Source organism: Ovis canadensis, chromosome 1, assembly GCF_042477335.2.
Source record: "Ovis canadensis isolate MfBH-ARS-UI-01 breed Bighorn chromosome 1, ARS-UI_OviCan_v2, whole genome shotgun sequence".
NCBI lineage: Eukaryota > Metazoa > Chordata > Mammalia > Artiodactyla > Bovidae > Ovis > Ovis canadensis.
In genome coordinates, this window is record NC_091245.1 from 107327609 (window position 1) to 107346440 (window position 18832).

The following is an 18832-nucleotide window of genomic DNA, read 5'->3' on the forward strand; positions in this document are numbered from 1 at the left end:
TTAGCGACCCATGGACTGCAGCCCACCAGGCTCCTCCGTCCATGGGATTTTCCAGGCAAGAGTACTGGAGTGGGGTGCCATTGGGGAAAGTATTATTCCTTGATGCTCTTAACTCCTATTATGAGCATCCTTCATAGGGATCTATTGCACCCTGGCTCTCTGACCGCCAATTTGGGAGAATGACATCAACAAAGGGTTACAAAGTTCATAATACATTGTAAAATTCAGGGTCCACAAAGCAGAACTATCAAGGCAACTATAACAGTGGTAAATATAGTTTTCCACCAATCACCCGTCACCCAAGATGATAGGACCGAAGTCCAGAAAGGAATGTTTTCATGTGACATTGTTTTCACCTGGTTTTTCATGTCACCTAAAGCAGTCGATACATTGCCAGATAAATCAGGAATGTATTCACAACATTCAACCTTAATTATAGCACAGGTCTCTCCTTGAGCAGCTGTGAGTATGTCCAAAGCCATTCTATTATGAATTCCCGCTTTTCTCATTTGGAGTTGCTCTTCATTTAAGGCTGGGATGGCTTTTGTTCTACCTAGGAGGACCTGTTTTGTGAAATTAGTCAAGGCCTCTACTTTAAGCATGATATCTGCTGTCCCTATAGAGGGTACAAATAAGGCAACAATATACTCATACCATTGAAACATGGATCTTGTCCACCTAGCATGTAAATAAGGTAGATTTACCGGTTGTTGTAGGCTAGGCTTCTGTTACGCTGGCATTTATATCAAATGTAACCCATGACCCGAGTCTACTGACTGTAGGTCTTACACCAAGAGAGCAAGGAAAGTATATCTGTTTTCAAAGAAAGAGCAAGTCACACCTCATTTTATGCTTTCTCTGCCACAGACACCTGATTTCCTATCTACCCCATCCTACCTACTTTTTGGGAGAACATAAAAATTACACTATTGATTGAAAGGAAAAAATTAAGCATTTATCCTTCCTTTAGAGCCAACATCCATTCATAGGAAATAAGGGGTAGAGTGGAACAAGTTGAGTGAGACAGGAAGTGAACAGAAAAAGCCAGAATGTAGGATGTTCTAAAGGACAAATGACTTGGTTTCTTCAACAAGTCAGTGACATAAAGAACTGAAGAGGGGAGGGGAGCTGTTCTAGATGAAAGAAGACTTAATAGTACATAACAACCAAACGCAATGTATGAATTCTTTCAGATCCTTAACTGGATAAGTCAACTGTAAGAATATGTGATTTTTCAGACAATCAAGAAAATTTGAGAATGGCCTGAGTGTTGATCTTTCAAGGATTAATGGATAACTTAGGTGGGTATTATAATGGCATTGTGGTTATGAAGGCAAATGTCCATATCCAGAGATATATATTAAAGTATATAGGGGGATAAAAGGATGTGATGTTGTCTTTGTTCACAGATGGCACACTCGTCTTTGCAGAAAATCTGAAAGCATGACACCAAAAAACTCCTGGAGATAATAAGTGATTATAGCAAGGTTGTAGGAGACCAGGTTAATATATAAAATTCCATTGCTTTCCTATATACCAGCAATGAGCAAGTGGAATTCAAAATTAAAAACACAATACTATTTATATTAGCACCCCCCTCCAAATGAAATTAGGTATAAATCTACATAAGGAAATCTACAAAACTGATGATGAAATCAAAGAACTCAATAAATGGAGAAATATTCCATATTCATGGATAGGAAGATTCAATATTGTCAAGATGTTAGTTCCTCCCAACTTGAGCTATAAGTCAATTCAATGCTAATCCAAATCCCAGCAAGCCATTTTGCGGTTGTCTAAACAACGATTCTCAAGTTCACAAGGGGGTGCACCCAGCTAGCTTAGTTGGTACAGCATGAGACTCTTCGAGTTTACATGGAGAGCCCAAATACCCACACTAGCCAACATGACAGTGAAGAACAAGTCGGAATACTAACACTACCTGACTTAGCCACAGTAAGCAAGACAGTACGGTACTGGCGAATGAACAAATAGATCAGTGGAACCGAACAGAACCCATGTAAATACAGTCACTTGATCTTTGACAAAGGAGCAAAGGTAACACCATGGAGCAAAGACATTCTTTTCAACAAACGGTGCTGGAATAACTAGATATCCACGTGCAGAAAATGAATCTAGACACAGACCTACACCCTGCACAAAAATCAACTCAAAACGGAGCATCAACTTCAAAGCAAAATGCCAAACTGTAATACAACTCCTACAAGTCAACATAGGGTGAAACCTACATGACCTTGGGTACGGCAGTGACTTTTTAGATACAACACCAAAGGCACAGTCCTTGAAAGAAATAATAAGCTAAATTTCACTAAAATTAAAACCGTCTGCTCTACAAAAGGCAATGTCAAGAAAATAATGTGACAGTCACAGATTGGGATAAAATATTTGCAAAAGAAAACATGTACAAAAGACACATTTGAGGAAATTTCCTGGCGGTTCAGTGATTAAGACTTGGTGCTTTCGCTACCAGGGCCCAGGTTCAATCCCTGCTCAGGAAATTATGATCCCACAGCCAAAAATAAATTAATTAAATTAAATTATTAGTTTTTAAAAAGACATATCTGGTAAAAGATTGTCACCCAAGATATAAAAAAAACTCTTAAAACTCAACAGTAAGAAAACAAACAACCTGACTGAAAAATGGGATCAAGATCTTAACAGACACCTCACCAAGAAAGACGTACAGGTCTGGCTCTCCCTTGAGCCGGCCTGCTGTTCTAACAGCATCTCCCACTCTAATATACTTTATTCTCCTCTCATAAGAAAAAAGAAAAGAAAGAAAGATGTACAAAGAAAATAAACATATGGCAAATAAGAATCTGAAGAGATGCTTCACATCATATGTCATCAGGGAAACGCAAATTAAAACAATGATGGAATGCCAATATACACCTATTAGAATGGTCAAAGTCTGGAACACTGACAATATCGGTGCTGCTGAGGCAACGGAACAACAGGAACTCTCATTCATTGCTGGGAAGCCACCTTGGGAAGCCATTTGGTGGTTACTGTACTCTTAGCATGTGACCCAGCCATTGTGCCCTTTGGTATTTAACCAAAGGAGTTGAAAACTTACATCTGCAAAACATACTGCCCAAACTTGGAAGCAACCAGGATGACCTTCAATAGGTGAATGGATTAACAAACTGTGGTACATTTAGATAATGGAATGTTATTCAGCACTAGCAACGAATGAGCTATGAGACCATGAAAAGACACGGAGGAAACTTAGATGTATATTACCAAGTAAAAAGAAATCGATCTGAAAAGGCTACATATTGCATTATTCCAGGTAAGTAAAATTCTGGAAAAGGCAAAACTCTGGAGACAGTAAAAAGATGAGTCGGTGCCAGGAACTGGGGGTGGGGTGGGAGAGAGGGGGTGAATACCTGAAACAGAGCCTTTTTAGGGCAGTGAAACTAATACGATAATTATGGAAGGATACATGTCATTATATATTTGTTCAAACTCACAGAACGCCTACAATTCAGCGTGAACTCTAAGGCAAACTATGGGCTTTGAGAGATTATGTGTCAAAGTAGGTTCATCAATTGTAACACATGTACTACTCTTATGGGGGATGTTGATGGTGGGGAGGCCATGTATGTTTCTAGGAAGGGGATGTATGAAAAATCTCTGCATCTTTATCTTAATTTTACTGTGAACCTAAATAGGCTCTATAAAGTCTTTAAAAAAAATAAAAGATGCTATTTCAACTCTCCCTTTCCCACAGAATGGACTCTTGCCTTTTTCCATTTGCTTTGGGGGCAGATGCCTGGGGTGGGCAAGATGGGAAGAGGAGGCCAGAAAGAGGCAGCCCCTCTGCTCACCGCTTGGCTTCCTCCAGCCGACACAGGTATTGATAGGCAATGTTCTGCCTCCTCTGCTCATCCATTTCCTCCGCTGTGAGGCGTTCATCTGAGGAGTCAAAGAAGGGAGCATTAGACAGAGGGCCATAGCCAGGTTCTTCTTAGTAGATTTTCTTAGGCAACTCTGCTCAGAGACTAGAGGCAGCTCCCACATGCCTGTCACCCTGTTCCCAGGACACTGGCTCCAATCTTCTGCTCCCATTCGATAAAGATACCCTAGTCAGCACCCTGTTAGAGAGAGGATCCTTCCTCTACTGGAGGCATTCCTTTCCTTTCCAGCCATCTTCCAGGCCTCCTCCCTCCCTTCAGGGATGTCCAGATCCCTCCTTGGCTGGGAACTTAGCTCCTCATTTTATCCCTAATTAGGCTCTGAGTTCTCCAAGAACGGGACTTCTGTCATCCTCCTCATGTACTCTCCCAGAGGCTAGGTTAACAGAACCAACTAAGATGCACCATCCAGCAACCATTCATTCACTCAATACCTCCTGTATGTCGCACTAGACTAGTGGACCTCTACTCTCAAGAAGTTCTGGTTTAGTTATTCAGTCCTGTCTGACTCTTTTTGACCCCCAGGGACTGTAGCCCTCCAGCTCCTCTGTTCATGGGATTTTCCAGGCAAGAACACTGGAGTGGGCAGCCATTCCCTTCTCCAGGGGATCCCTGGGATCCCACCCAAGGACTGAACTCAGGTCTCCTGCTTTGCTAGTGGATTCTTTACCATCTTAGCCACCAGGGAAATCCAAGCAGAAAGGAAGGAAAAGCAACTCAACAGAGAGTACCATGTGAAAAAAAAGCCACTCAACTTGGGATTAAATGGAATGACAGAGAATTTTAAAAGATCACAAAGGTGTATTTACTCTCCCTTTTGGTATAGGTCACCTGAGAAAGAAAATAATCTCCAAGCTAAATAAAATGCAGACAATAACTTGACTCCCAAACTCAAGAACAGGAAATCCCTTAAATGAGGCAGCCTTATTTTGCCTTAGCCACAGCCTCCTTTTATCCTTCCCCTAACTCTTCTCTCCCATCCGTCAGTCTCCTTAGGGAAGACAATACAAAATCAGACAAAATGAGAGAAAGCTACATATACACACCAAGAAAATAAACTCAGAGAACTTGAAAAGAGAGTTTAGCAAATCTGTCTTTGGCTCAGCACTTAATGCCATTCCGACTCTTTATCTCTTTTCCTTATGTTGCTTATCCTATGATATGACTTGCGGGAGGGGCAGGGCTTCTTTGAATTGGTAGTTAAGCAAGTTAAAACACACACACACCCCTCCATGTTCAGATTTGAAAGCGCTGGCCAACAGCAGGAAATCCACCAGTTCCTCTGAGGGGGTGTACAAGGAACAAGTGTTGGTTGCTAAGCATGGAAAATAAACCAGTAAGTGAATGACATCACTTCAGAATTATGAACTGAGGACTGTGAGAGATGGGCGGGACTTTGCACATACACAGAGTCTTAAAAAAAAAAAATCAGTTTTCCTGTTCTTTTCAGGTCTGAAACTAGCTTTCCTTCAACTGATCGGTAGACATGGATTTAGCTTTTTGAATCCAAATGGAGAAGAAGGGAAAGGAGTAGAAGATTTTGCTTTCACTCAGGTCAGATGAAAACCTTTCTGCGCTTCCATTTTTCCGACCCCACTCTAAAGCAATGGTTTTGAAAACGTGGTACATGGACTACCCGCATCACAGTTAGGTAGGGTTATGGAAGAAGCCCAGTGGTGCCTGTTATAAGTGCAGATTATGGACCCAAGTTGAGACCTACTGTTGCTAACGCTCTGGGATAGAACAAACACCATAAAGTTTAAGAGGCATTGTCTCAAAGAAGCACCAAAAAGTCAAGGAGGTCCCCCATGTCTTGTTAGGCAGTGCTTGGCAAGTACGAACTGCTGAATTTTTAAGGAGCCAACCAGACCACCTACATTCTCCGAGCCCCGGAGCCCCAGAATTTGGGAATAAGGGAGAAAACTCTCTGTAAGTCAGAGCATTTCTCAGCTCACAGCTTTACTCCTGCCCGCCAGAGTCCGAACTGGGTGCTCCCTCTCCACGGAACACAGTCCCGGAGCCCCTAGTCCAGCGGGCACCGCGCCCAGCCCCAGCCCCAACCTCTCCCAGGACTGCCGTGTCCCCGACCAGCGGCACCACAACCAGATCCTATTCGGCGCCTTCTAGCACTCACAGATCGCCCGGCCCGGGCCCGCTCCTCTCCGCTCCATGTTCCTCCTTCTTCCAGGTTTGAATCTCCCGCCGCCCAGCCACCGCCCCTCACCGTTGCCACAGGCGGACAGGGTACTTCCGGTCTATGCCGCAGAGTGCTCTGGGATTTGTAGTACCAGGTAGGAAGAAGGATACCACTCAAGGCTGGGAGGATCGTTCTTGCGGTTACTTTGGGTCGCTGTTTCTCCAGGGCTTCTTCGCTGCTAAATCGTCTTATTTCGAGTACCCTCTGCTCCTGCCCCTGCCACTTTCATTTCCCCCTAATATTCCCATTAACCCCACTCCCGTTCCTATAGTGTTCTTTGGTTTGGTCTCGCTAACTTGAGGGCCTATTTTGTGCTACGCGCTGATCAAGGTGGTGCTGATGCAGAGATGGCTTGCGTGCTAAGTCGCTTTAGTCGTGTCCAACTCTTTGCGACCGTATGGACTGTAGCCCGCCAGGCTCCTCTGTCCATGGGATTCTCCAGGCAGAAATACTAGACGGGTTCTTTACCACTAGCACCACCAGGGAAGCCCAATGTAGAGATAAACAGATACAGTTAATGCCCTAAAGAAATTCGCTTGAGTGATAAACACATAATCAAGTAACTCAGAGGTCAGTGATACACAGAGGGAGCAGATAATTGCTGTTGTTAAGAGCAGTGAAATAATAATACTTTGTGAAATAAATCAAACGGAAAAAGGCAAATACTATATGATATCACTTACATGTGGAATATAAAAAATAATACAATGAATGTATATACAAAGCAGAAACAGACTGACAGACACGGAAAACAGACCTGTGGTTACCAAAGAGGAGAGAGACAAATTAAGTGTATGAGAGAAACAGACATAAACTACTATACATAAAATGGAAAGCAACAAGGATTACTGTATAGCACAGGAAATTATACCCAATATCTTATAATAGCCTATAATAGGATATATCCCCTGGAGGAGGGCATAGCAACCCACTCCAGTATTCTTGCCTGGAGAATCCCCATGGATAGAGGAGCCTGGCGGGCTACAGTCCAAAGGATCTCAAGGAGTCGGACAAGACTGAGCCGCTAAGCAGAGGACATAATAGGTTACAATCTGCAAAAATACTGAATCACAATGCTGCACACCTGAAAATAACATAGGATTATAAATAAATGATACTTCAATTAAAAAAATTCAGAGGACAGGATGAAGTAAGTGTTTGAGGAAGAGTGTGTAAAGTAAGAAAGGAGCAAAGGGCTGAGTGTTGGGGAACACTGGTATTTTAGAGGTGGACAGGGGCTTCCCTTGTGGTCCAGTGGCTAAGACTCCATGCTCTCAAAGTAGGGGCCCGGGGATTCCATCCCTGGTCGAGGAACTAGATCCCACATGCTGCAACTAAAGAGTCTGCATGTTGCAAGGAAAGGTCCCACATGCCACAACAAAGAAAGAAGATCCTGCATGCCACAACTGAGACCTGGTACAGCCAAATTAAACAAAAAAAAAAAAAAAGTGGACAGAAAGCAAGAAAAGGAGATGGAGAAGGAGTTGTCAGCACAGGAGAAAGACAGCCAGGACACAGTGGCTCATGGAGCCATGTAAGCAGAGATTTGCAAGGATATGTCAGATATAGCAGGGAATCAAACAAGAAAAATTATCCAGAAATGATCACTAGATCTTTAAGAGGTCATTGGAACCTTGGTGAGATCGGTTTTAGTCTCTGCCCCCTTCCCAAATCATTTTTTTTGCTTTAAGAGAGGCTGGTCAGTGAGCAACAGACTGAGCAGCATCTTTGACTCTGGTTATGCTGTGGTAGCATCCTGAAGGCCCAGCCCATGGACAGAAGCCGCAGGCAGCTAGGAGAGCCTGCCTCGGGCATGGGCACTTTCTGCGGCACACAGCACTAGGCTTGCACACAGCAGGCACTCAACCAAGTCTGCCTGGCAAATGCAGGTGAGCCCAACTACTTCCTTATAATTGTGTTTCCGGCCATGGCCTCTCTACTTAAAAGAGGCCTTTCTCCTAGATAAATGAGGACATTTGCTTTCTGATGCAGGCCACCCTTGGTGAGTTAGGGCAGGAGGTGCCTGTTTTTCCGGGTTCTCTCATTAAGCAGAACCTGGAGGTTGCAGATCAGTGGAGCTGGGAAAAGGAGTCCGGGGGCAGAGAGGCTCCTCTGATCTCCAGGCATTTCCTGACCATCAACTTTTCGCCCTCTTCCCAAATGTAAAACTACCACACAGAAGCACAGTGTATGAGTGTGTTCGTGTGTGTGTGTGAAAGGGTTCATTGCCGGGATAACCCATGCCTCATTAAAACTTGCAATCACGGTTAGTGGAAGGGACCTTAGGCTAGTGAGCCCAGAATCAGAAAACCTGGGCTCTAATCTCAGCCTCATGACTGCTTTGTGACCTCAGGCACACCTGCTTTTCTGAGGTCCCTTCCTCTGTGAAATGAGGGAATGTGATAGATGATCTTTGAAGCTATAACTAGCAACAAGCCCTTGCTGCTTTGATTCTTGCTTGAAGTGAAGGACTTGAGGCATGTGTCTGCAAGAGTGGGGAGAGGTGGGGCAGGAAGGGCAAAGAAATACTGGTATCTGTGCCCAAGCACCAGCAGAGTTCAGCACTAAGATAGGATATTTGAGCTGTCAATCAAAGAATTCCCTAGGCATTGAGGGCGGTACCTGGTTGTCTGGTAACCCCAGGGGCTCTGAGCTAAGAGCTGAGAGAGGTAATCCTAGCCAGAGGGACCATTCCAGAAAGTCAGCTACAGAGAAGATCAAAGAAGGTAAGGCGCCTGTGCCTGGGGCCCCAAGGTCTGGTGGGGGTAGCTAGGAATGCCCAGGAAGGAGGGCCTCAAAGAGACAGAATTTCTGGGTGCTCTTAGGAGCAGGGGTAGTTTCTTTAAAAAGAGAATGTATCACCTTTGCTTGCTTCTCCTAAAAAAAAAAAAGAGGCAGCAGGGAAGAAGAAGAAGAAAATGGGAAGGACTGAGAACTCACCTCCTGGGCCTTTTCCACTCCTTTTCCTGTCTTGGGAGGATTCAGGGAAAAGGCTTTGCCTTTCTAGGGGAGAGATCCTAATGAGAAGCACATGCTGATGCAAGAAATGTATTTGGGTTTAACAGTGCCCCAGAGATAACAGCAGGATGTTAGACGACCAAAACTAGCAAGCAGACAGAAAGTCAAGGAAGTAGTGAGGAGAGAGGTTCCCCCTGAGATAGGGAGTAGGCAGTAACTGGAGACACAGAGGCCTTGCTCCTGAAAGTTGGCTCCTCGCCAATTACATGGCCTAGTCAGCTTTGTGCCCCTAGTGCCTTGTATGGCTCCTGGCACACAGCAGGAGCACACTGAGCTTTTGTCGAACTGACTTGAACTCTACCTTGAGATTAGACGCAGGAGTATGTAGATTATGAGCGGGTGTCTTTGGATGCACAGAGTGAAGGAGATGGTGGAGCAGAGGCCCTGTATGTGCTCTGTTCGTTCATCCATTCATTTATTCATTCAGTACACCTTTTTTATTGTGGCAAAAATCTATATATACCATGAAATTCACCATTTTAAACCTCTTCTAAGCATACAGTTCAGCAGCATTAAGTACTCACATTGTTGTGCAGCCTTCACCATCCATCTCCACAACTTTTTCATCTCATTCGGTAAACATATTTTGAGAATCTACTGTTTTAGAACATTCAAGTTGCTCCAAATCTAGTAGGGGAAATGGTCAAGAAAGTCAACAACCCTAACTCGGTATGAAAAATGCCATAAGAGACCCAAGTACAGATAAGCACTATGGGAGTACAGAAGAAGGACCCAGCTGGTTGGGGGGAGGGGCTTTCTGAAGGAAGCTGTTACTTGAAATTGTTGCAAGGAAGAGAGCAGTTCGAGAGAGGATGGTCACATCCCAGGTCCAAGTCCCTGGGGTGGATGCCAAGTATGTGTTCTTGGCATCATGCAGGAAAGAATTCAATGTTGAGCCATAGTAAAGAGAAAGAAGGCTTATTCAGGGAAGAAACGCACTCCATAGACAGCGTGTGTGGGGCTGTCAATTTTTACATAGGCTCTTGGTGGGTATCCTCAGTATTGAGGTGATTATATAGGCTAATGATTGGGTGGAGTATTCCAGTTATTTTGGAAAAGGAATGGGGATTTCAAGGAATTGGGCCACCACCCACTTTTTCACATTTCGTGGTCATCCTTAGAACCATCATGGCACCTGGGGTGTGTTACATTGAGAGTATACTGAGGCTCAAGGTCAAGTGGAAGTTGAGTCCGCCATCTTGGACCCAGTTGGTTCTAATCAGTTTATGTTGCATCCTCAGGCTAAGTCATTTTTTTTAAAGATTGTGCCCTGCCCCCTCCTTGTCTTAAAATGAGTCTTGGAGGATGAACAATTAGTCAGGACATTAGAGTGAGAGTTGATGTGGTGTCCAATGGGATAGGTGAAGCAAAGTGAGATGGCAGAGAGAAATCCTTTAACCCTGAGGGTCACACTGGCGCAGAAGTAGAGCTGAATTGCTGTAGAGGGACAGTGGTCCTTTGGAGGACCAAGGATAACATACTGACCCCTCTGCTCCCTATTGTCAGCCCTATGTCTTCCGTCAACACTGAGGATACCCCCCAAGAACCCTCGCTCTCGTCCTCAAGCTCCAAGAAGAAAAAGAAGAAAAGAAAGTGGCCTCAGCAAGAGGCCACCATCCAAGCCCTCACCAGGGCTGGCCACAGGGCCCTATTGGCTGGCCGGAACCATGAGGCCTTGACCAGCTTCCAGAGGGCCTTCCTCCTGGCTTCCAAGTCACCACAAACCAGAGACACCCCTGTTCTCCAGGCCTGTGCCTTCAACCTTGGGGCTGCCTACGTGGAGACTGGGGACCCAGCCAGAGGCCTTGAGCTGCTCCTATGTGCTCACCCTCAAGAGACGGCCCAGGGCGGGTATCATGGCGACCAGTGTTTCAATGTGGCTTTGGCCTACCATGCCCTGGGTGACCTGCCTCAAGCTTTGGCCTGGTACCACAAGGCCCTGTGCCACTACCAGCCACTAGGTGACCAGGGACAAGCCCAGGCAAAAATGGGAGCCTGCTACCGAGCTCTGGGACAGCCTGGGCTAGCAGCCCACTGCCTGCAAGAAGCGAGCCAGGCCTATGCCCAAGCAGGGCAGCCCCAGGCTGCAGCCCTGACATTGGGGGCTGCGGCGGGGTGTATGCTGAAGAGCGGGCAGCATGGGGTGGGTGAAGTCATGCAGGTGCTGGAGGAAAGTCGGAGGCTTGCTGAGAGAAGCACTGAGCGGGGACTCCTGGGTGAGGCCTTGGGGCTGAGAAGGTGTGGGATCTGGGGGATTTCAGACCGGGTGATTCTCTGAGACATGGGGTGGAAGCAAAGGCCTTTCTGAGGGCTGGGAGGGGCATGGGAACGCTGGGGGAGTGGGACAGAGGCTGCACCAGTACAGCTTCAGCAGCATCTGGCCAGTGACCTTGGCTATGCCCTATAGGGCAACTCTATAACGATCTAGGCCTGGGCTACTCCCAGCTCCAGCTGTTCCCGCTAGCAGTAGAGGCCTTCCTGCAAGCCCTGCCCCTGTGCCGGGAGCCAGGAGAGGAGGCCACAGTGCTAAGGAACCTTGGGATGGCCCACAATGCCCTCGGCAACTATCAGGAAGCCCGGGAGTTCCACCAGAAGGCTGCTGACCTGCACGGTGGGTACCAGGGACTGGGGAGTGAGACTGAGACCAAGGGGCTAAGAGGGGGGTTCTAGCTGGGCCCCAAGGTGGAACTCTAGAACTAATTATGGTTATACTTTAGAACTAATTAGACTGGGAAGTCCAGAACCAGGGAAGAGAGAGTGAGGGTGGGAGGGTGCAGGGGATGGGATAGCCAGGCAGGACAGAGGGTTATGGGCCCAGAGGCTGAAGCCTGGGGTTGGAAAGGCAGCAATGGGCAGAGAGAAGAACCTGGCTGGAAAGGGAAGCCTGAAGTGGAGCCCAGTGCTTCTTCTAAATGATTGTGTGACTTTCAGCACATTATTTTTGCTTTCTGAGCTTCAGGTTGCACATGTATAAAAAATGGAGCTATTAATACCTGCCTTGCCTGCCTCCCTGAGTTTTTATATGGCTCAAAGTAGCCTGGGGAGGCATTCAGGCCAAAGCTCAGGCGGGGTTTCAAGAGTTCAAGCCTTCATGGTGCCTCTAGAGGCGTGCCAGGGTTGCGCACCAGGACTCCTGGCAACCCTCCCTTCCTCGTTGGGGGGCAGGGCTCTGATGCCCCAGCAGGCCAAGTCTTCTCTTAGGATGGGGCGGGCTCTGTCCCCAGGCTCTGTGGGGCAGCGGAGGGAGCAGGGCTGGAGCTTTGGCAGCCTGGCATTTGCAGTGAGCCAGCTGGGAGACCACAAGGCCGCCAGAGACAACTACCTACATGCCCTGCAGGCTGCCCGGGACACTGGTGAGGGGAGCAGTTTGCAGGTAGCTTGGGGTGGGGCAAAGCCTGAGGATCCTTGGGGCTGGTGGGAGGACCTCTGGAGGGGAGGGTCGGTGGGGTTGGGAGCCAGGGGAGGACCTCTCAGACTGTCTTCCCCAGGGGACGTGAAGGGGCAATGGCAGGCCTGTGAGGGTCTGGGGGCTGCTGCAGCCAGACTGGGACAGCATGACCAGGCTCTGGAGTACTATAAGGAAGCGCTGGCCCGGTGTCCGGTGAGACCCTCCATCCCAGAATGGAACTGTTCCCCAGTAGCCCTCCAGTTGCTCTCCTGACATGCTTTCTCCAGCTGATCTTCCTGTCTCTCCCCACCATTCATTCACTCATCAAATGTGCATTGGACACACGGTGTGCTGGGTCCTGGGACACTCTTGTGAGGAAGAATCCACCTCTGTCCACGGTTCTGGGTAGGCGGTGGCAGGACACTGGCAAAGGCACAGGGATGGGCTAGAGAAGAGAGGAGACAAAGGCCCCTCCCCTCCTCCTTTTCTATTTCTTCCCCGGTCCTGAAGCCCAGGCCTTCCCCACTACCCCATTATCCACTTTCTCCCCAGAAGGAGTCAGATTCTGTGCGAGAGCGGCTGGTGGCCAAGCTGACAGATGCCGTAAGGACCCACTTGGCCCGGGGTGGGCTGCTTCCGACTCACACCCTGGTGAGATGACACCGAGACAAGCAGCAGGGGGTGGGGAGAGGTTACCCAGAGAAAGGGGTGGTGATGGGCGGAGCTGATGCCAAGGATGCTATACTTGACTGCTCGTCTGTGTTCACCTGCCCCAGGGCCTGCGTGTGAGACACACAACACTTTCCAGAGGCCACCTGGGGGTGGGGAGGTGGGTGGGGGGGTTGGGGATTGTCCTCAACACCAGGGCTGTGCCAGGGCTTTGGCTGATTGGTAACTAGCCCAGTGGGTGAAGGCCAAAGGCTGCCATTGAAGATGGGGCTTCCCAGGTGGCTCAGTGGTAAGGAATCTGCCTACCAGTGCAGGAGCCCCATGAAACACAGGTTCCATCCCTGGGTTTGGAAGATCCCTTGGAGGAGAAAATAGCAACCTACTCAGTCTTCTTGCCAGGATAATCCCATGGACAGAAGGAGCCTGGTAGGCTACAGTCCACGGAATCCCAAAGAGTCAGCCATGGCTGAGCACACTTGCTTGCACGGACACCATCAAAGATAACCGAGCCAAACCTGCAGGACGTGGCTTTGTCTCTGGCTGCAGTTCCCAAAAGAGCCGCAGGATGGGAGCACTGCTCCAAGCATGTTCTCTCTCTCTCATTCTCTAGGGCACAGTTCTCTGTGGGTCTCTACCTGTGCCCCTCCTTCTCCGAACTCCTCCTCCCTCCCTCTCTCCCTCCCATCCTCTCTCGACAGGTCAATGTCTCTTCAACTGCCTCTTCCCTCACTCTCAGGCAACCTACTTATCCCAGGAATTGAAATTATGCTTGAATACTTGTTATATTTATTTGCTGGGTTTTATGTCTCTACCACACGATTGCACTCATCTCACACGCCAGCAAAGTAATGCTCAAAATTCTCCAAGCCAGGCTTCAACAGTGCGTGAACCGTGAACTTCCAGATGTTCAAGCTGGATTTAGAAAAGGCAGAGGAACCAGAGATCAAATTGCCAACATCCATTGGATCATCAAAAAAGCAAGAGAGTTCCAGAAAAATATCTATTTTTGCTTTATTGATTATGCCAAAGCCTTTGACCGTGTCGATCACAACAAACGGTGGAAAATTCTTCAAGAGATGGGAATACCAGACCACCTTACCTGCCTCCTGAGAAATCTGTGTGCAGGTCAAGAAGCAACAGTTAGAACCGGACATGGAACAACAGACTGGTTTCAAATTGGGAAAGGATTATGCCAAGGCTGTATATTGTCACCCTGCTGATTTAACTTCTATGCAGAGTACATCATGAGAAATGCCGGGTTGGATGAAGCACAAGCTGGAATCAAGATTGCCGGGATAGATATCAGATATGTAGATGACACCACCGTTATGGCAGAAAGTGAAGAGGAACTAAAGAGCCTTTTGATGAAAGTGAAAGAGGAGAGTGAAAAAGCTGACTTAAAACTCAACATTCAAAAAACTAAGATCATCTGGTCCCATCACTCCATGGCAAATAGATGGAGAAACAATGGAAACAGTGTCAGACTTCATTTTCTTGGGCTCCAAAATCACTGCAGATGGTGACTGCAGCCATGAAATTAAAAGATGCTTGCTCCTTGGAAGAAAAGTGATGACCAACCTAGACAGCATATTAAAGAACAGAGATGTTACTTTGCTGACAAATGTCTGTCTAGCCAAAGCTATGGTTTTCCCAGTAGTTATGTATGGATGTGAGAGTTGGACTATAAAGAAAGCTGAGCACTGAGGAATTGATGCTTTTGAACTGTGGTGTTGGAGAAGAAATACTCTTGAGAGTCCCTTGGACTGCAAGGAGATCCAAACAGTCAATCCTAAAGGATATCCAGTCCTGAATAGTCATTGGAAGGATTGATGCTGAAGCTGAAGCTTCAATACTTTGGCCACCTGATGCGAAGAACTGATTCATTGGAAAAGACCCTGATGCTGGGAAAGATTGAGGGAGGAGAAGGGGACGACAGTGGATGAGATGGTTGGATGGCATCACGGACTTGATGGACATGAGTTTGAGTAAGTTCCAGGAGTTGGTGATGGACAGGGAAGCCTGGTGTGCTGCAGTCCGTGGGATCTCAAAGAGTCAGATACGACTGAGTGACTGAACTGAACTGATGTCCTCTCTTGGGAAGATCCCTTGGAGAAGAGAATGGCTACCCACTCCAGTATTCTTGCCTGGAGAATTCCATGGACAAAGGAACCTAGTGGGCTACAGTCCACGGGATCACAAAGAGTTGGACACGACTGAGTGATGAACACTCTCACTTTTCCATCTATGTCCTCTCTTATTTGAAAGACTAGGACATCATATTATAGTTTGCAGGTAAAATTATCTTGGCATAAGCAGATGACTGGATTAGGCGTCAGAAGACCTAGGTTCTATCCAACGTTGGCCACCAACTTTCTGTGACTTTGTCCCTGGAGGCCCCAGGAAGGATGAGGTGGTCATCAAGCTCTGGCCAGGTCTGATACTCCATGAGCTTGAGTTCTAACTTGAGAGTTACTACTGGGAACCTTAATAGAACAAAGGGCCTTGCCCTGTAGTTTCATCCTTAGCCACTAGGCACAGCCCAGCTGTCTCTAGCACTTCTCTGTCTCTCTGGGGCCATTGTGTGTGGAAGAAACGTACATTCACACCACAACCGTAGCTGGGATAGCCATTTTTCTCAAACTGACCCCGTTTACCCCTCTTCATTCCTAGACCTCAGCTCCAGGGAGATCCCTGGCTCCAGGTGGAGCCAGCCTGGTGGAAGGGACCCCAGCCAGGGTAGGCAGGGGCACACCAGGAGTGCAGCATAGGTAAGCAGGGCGGGAGCAGAGCTTCAGGGATGGATGTGGCCTCAAGGGTGTGTTGGGAGGTGTCACAGCCTGGCACAGTGGGTGAGACATGGGGCGGAGGGGAGCTGGCCAGGGTACCACTCTGCCCCCTGTTTCCTGCCTCTCCAGATCTTCCGGTGGGTGGGAAGATGAGTTAGAGGAAGGCCACGAGGGGAAAGAGGAAGAGTCAGCGAATGTTCCCACGACATCTCGGGCACCAAGCCTGGAGGGTGAGTCTAAGGAAGCTGCTTCTAGCATCGCCGTCCCCTAAATGTGAGTGCTCTTACTTCCTGGACCCTACCCTCCCACCTGTCATATTCCCAAGGCCAGAACCAGCCCTCCCCACTTTCTGCTCCTCTCTCAAGGCCCTGGACCATTTTGCCTAAACCCTTTCCTGAATTTGCCTCTTCCCCCCTGCTCATGAGGCTTTTCTAACATCTAGAACTTTGTATCTTGGAGCACCAAGGTTTCCACACCTGCTGCATGCCAGGCCCTGGATGCTTTTCTTACCTTAGCTTGCTAGTCTCTTCCCCCAAAGGCTTTGCACTCTGAGGACAGAGTTCCTTGCTTCTTGGTGACTTGAATTCACTGATGTCTTCTTTTCAGTGTGTTTTCTTCCAGGCACACTGATGAATCATTCCCATCTAGTCAGTCCAAGTTTGCCAAGCACCTGCCCTATACAGGGGGACCCTCTGCGTACAGCGACCGAAACATCCCGATACCCACCCTCCTGGTTCTCCTGCCAAAGATGTCTCTTTCCCCTCATGATGGTTCTTGGGGCAGCGAGGCCTATGATGAATGTGTTTGTCTCTCCTTCCAGGCCCAAGACCCAAGGCCCATCTCTCATTTGGAGGCCAAGGCCCCCTCAGAATGGAGAACCCTGGCCTTCTGGTACCCAATGGGCCCCGTGGCAATAGGTGGGTACCTGGGTCGGGATGAAGCCTGGAGAATGGATAAAAGAAGTAGGAGAGGATGTGACTTTGGATGACTTTAATGGAACATGATCACTGTTAAACTTGGGGGAAGAGGTGGTCTGTTGCTGGGGGACATGGTGCTTTGAGCCTCTCTGACTTTGCCCTTTAGCAGTCTGCACAACCTTCACCCAGCTCTGGAGGTCCAGAGTGTCCCCCGCCTCCTGCATGGCCTGAGTGTAGACCTCGGCGAAAGGGAGAATCCTGCTGAATGGGGGAACACACGGCTTCAGCGTACTCCCCACTGCCCTGGAGCCCACCAGCAGAGGTAGGGCCAGAGAGGGTTACAGAAGCTGGAGCCAGAGCGAGCTGCCTTCTCTTCTCTCCCTAGTCACTCCCATTGGCAAGCCCCTCTCTGCCTCCTTCAGGTCATTCAAACAGCCCAGGGAACGCCCTGGCAGGAACCCTCAGAGGAGATCCATGGAGTCTGGCTTCTGCATAATCATGTGACCATCCCCTGCTAGCCTCAGCATGGCCTCTGCAGTACCCTCCCAACATGCACACTTCAGGGACTTCTGGGGCTGGACCCCTTCCCCGTCGTTTCCGGTGAGCACTGCATGGGCATGGAATGCAATGTCTGCAAGTGGGCCCCCGAGCAGGCTGGACAAGGGCTTGGCAGTCTCAGCACCAAGGCGTTCTGGGTGCTTCTCATTGGGATTTTTGGATTCAATAGGGAAAAGAATAAAGGAAAACGGATGGTACATTTCTCCCCTTTCTTTCTGGCATCAAATCTCACAATCTGGCCTTGCCAGTTCTTAAAAGCATGACATCTTGTTTAAGACACTTTAGGGTCACTGACTGACTCCATTTTCTCATATGGGAAATGGGTATCTCATGCTACAGAAGATATACTTTAAGGGAGCTATTGATACACTCCTCTTCCTCCACAAAAAAAAGCAGATGCTGGATGCAGGGCCCCTCGGGCCTATAGCAGCAGTACTGCTGCTGGCTGCTGCAGCAACAGGATTTTGCACCATTGCTCACTTGGCACATGCCACACCCTGTTGTGCTTCACAAGTGTCTTCTCCTTTAATCCTCACAGCAGATGAATCGCCTTTCACACATGAGGAAAAGTAGGCACAAATGTTAAGTGTTTTACCTGCCTGGTCACACAACTAGTAAGTGAAGCTGAGGTTCATACCTAGGCAGTGAGTACCTTTTAGGATGCTGTGCAGTTCAACTCCCCCAGTTAAGCCATTGCTTACCATCAGTTATTCATGTTTGATACCAAATGTGTTTATTCCAATTGTATGTGTTTTTGTTGTTTGTAATTAAACTGATGAACTAAGAGTGTGAAAACAATCTGTTTCTATGACAACTAAATGGAATCTTTAGAAGACACAATTCAGGTGAGTGACTTTAAAAACTGCTGTTGAAATAGATGTGAGCAGAGAAACTATTACAAATTGGGGGAAATCATAAAAATCTAGGTGAATTTTGCACTCAGATTGCTTTAAATATACCATCAATTTTTTGTTCCACCTTAAGGAAGCCAACTTCAAACTGTTAGGTGATATGTAAGTGGTGAAGTTTATGCAAGAAAGAAGATGGATAACTACAGTCTTTGGCCTTATCCTCAAAGGCAAGACCCTGGTCACACTTTGACAGATGGCAAATGAATGTTTGTTGAAGTAAAATAATCTAGTCCTAGTCGTGTCAGATCAGAGAAGGCCATGGCACCCCACTCCAGTACTCCTGCCTGGAAAATCCCATGGACGGAGGAGCCTGGTAGGCTGCAGTCCATGGGGTCGCTGAGGGTCGGACACGACTGAGCGACTTCACTTTCACTTTTCACTTTCATGCATTGGAGAAGGAAATGGCAACCCACTCCAGTGTTCTTGCCTGGAGAATCCCAGGGACGGCGG

General features: G+C 47.7%; 2 protein-coding genes across 4 annotated transcripts in view; one reads left to right on the top strand and one right to left on the bottom strand.

The window, feature by feature from the left end:
* The window catches only part of IQGAP3 (IQ motif containing GTPase activating protein 3), a 40500-nt gene extending 34350 nt beyond the window's left edge, over positions 1 to 6150 (bottom strand). The window contains exons 1-2 of the mRNA XM_069576769.1: positions 6073 to 6150; positions 3852 to 3939 (exon numbers count right to left, since the gene is read on the bottom strand). Coding sequence (XP_069432870.1) covers positions 3852 to 3939; positions 6073 to 6109 — 125 coding nt within the window. The 5' untranslated portion in view covers positions 6110 to 6150. The remainder of the gene's footprint in view (positions 1 to 3851; positions 3940 to 6072) is intronic.
* Positions 6151 to 8776: 2626 nt separating this feature from the next.
* On the top strand, positions 8777 to 18266 carry TTC24 (tetratricopeptide repeat domain 24). 3 transcript variants are annotated; one of them, XM_069576776.1, is made up of 11 exons: positions 8777 to 8861; positions 10660 to 11369; positions 11561 to 11764; positions 12378 to 12506; positions 12642 to 12754; positions 13094 to 13192; positions 15881 to 15978; positions 16126 to 16226; positions 16817 to 16913; positions 17080 to 17235; positions 17336 to 18266. In XM_069576776.1, exons 2-11 carry the CDS (start codon positions 10664 to 10666, stop codon positions 17415 to 17417), a joined length of 1785 nt encoding a protein of 594 aa, XP_069432877.1. In that variant the 5' UTR covers positions 8777 to 8861; positions 10660 to 10663; the 3' UTR covers positions 17418 to 18266. The 3 variants fall into 3 exon arrangements, with proteins under 3 accessions (XP_069432877.1, XP_069432887.1, XP_069432895.1); XM_069576786.1 differs by having other exon boundaries at positions 13097 to 13192; XM_069576794.1 differs by lacking the exon at positions 12642 to 12754 and having other exon boundaries at positions 12378 to 12526.
* Positions 18267 to 18832: the final 566 nt, after the last annotated feature.

Bases quoted from the DNA above. Each gene is read 5' to 3' on its own strand.
- TTC24 (XM_069576776.1), top strand. From the start codon at position 10,664: ATGTCTTCCGTCAACACTGAGGATACCCCCCAAGAACCCTCGCTCTCG. The intron at 11,765-12,377 runs GTGGGTACCAGG...CTCTGTCCCCAG, and splicing joins GAAGGCTGCTGACCTGCACG to GCTCTGTGGGGCAGCGGAGG. The intron at 12,755-13,093 runs GTGAGACCCTCC...CTTTCTCCCCAG, and splicing joins AAGCGCTGGCCCGGTGTCCG to AAGGAGTCAGATTCTGTGCG.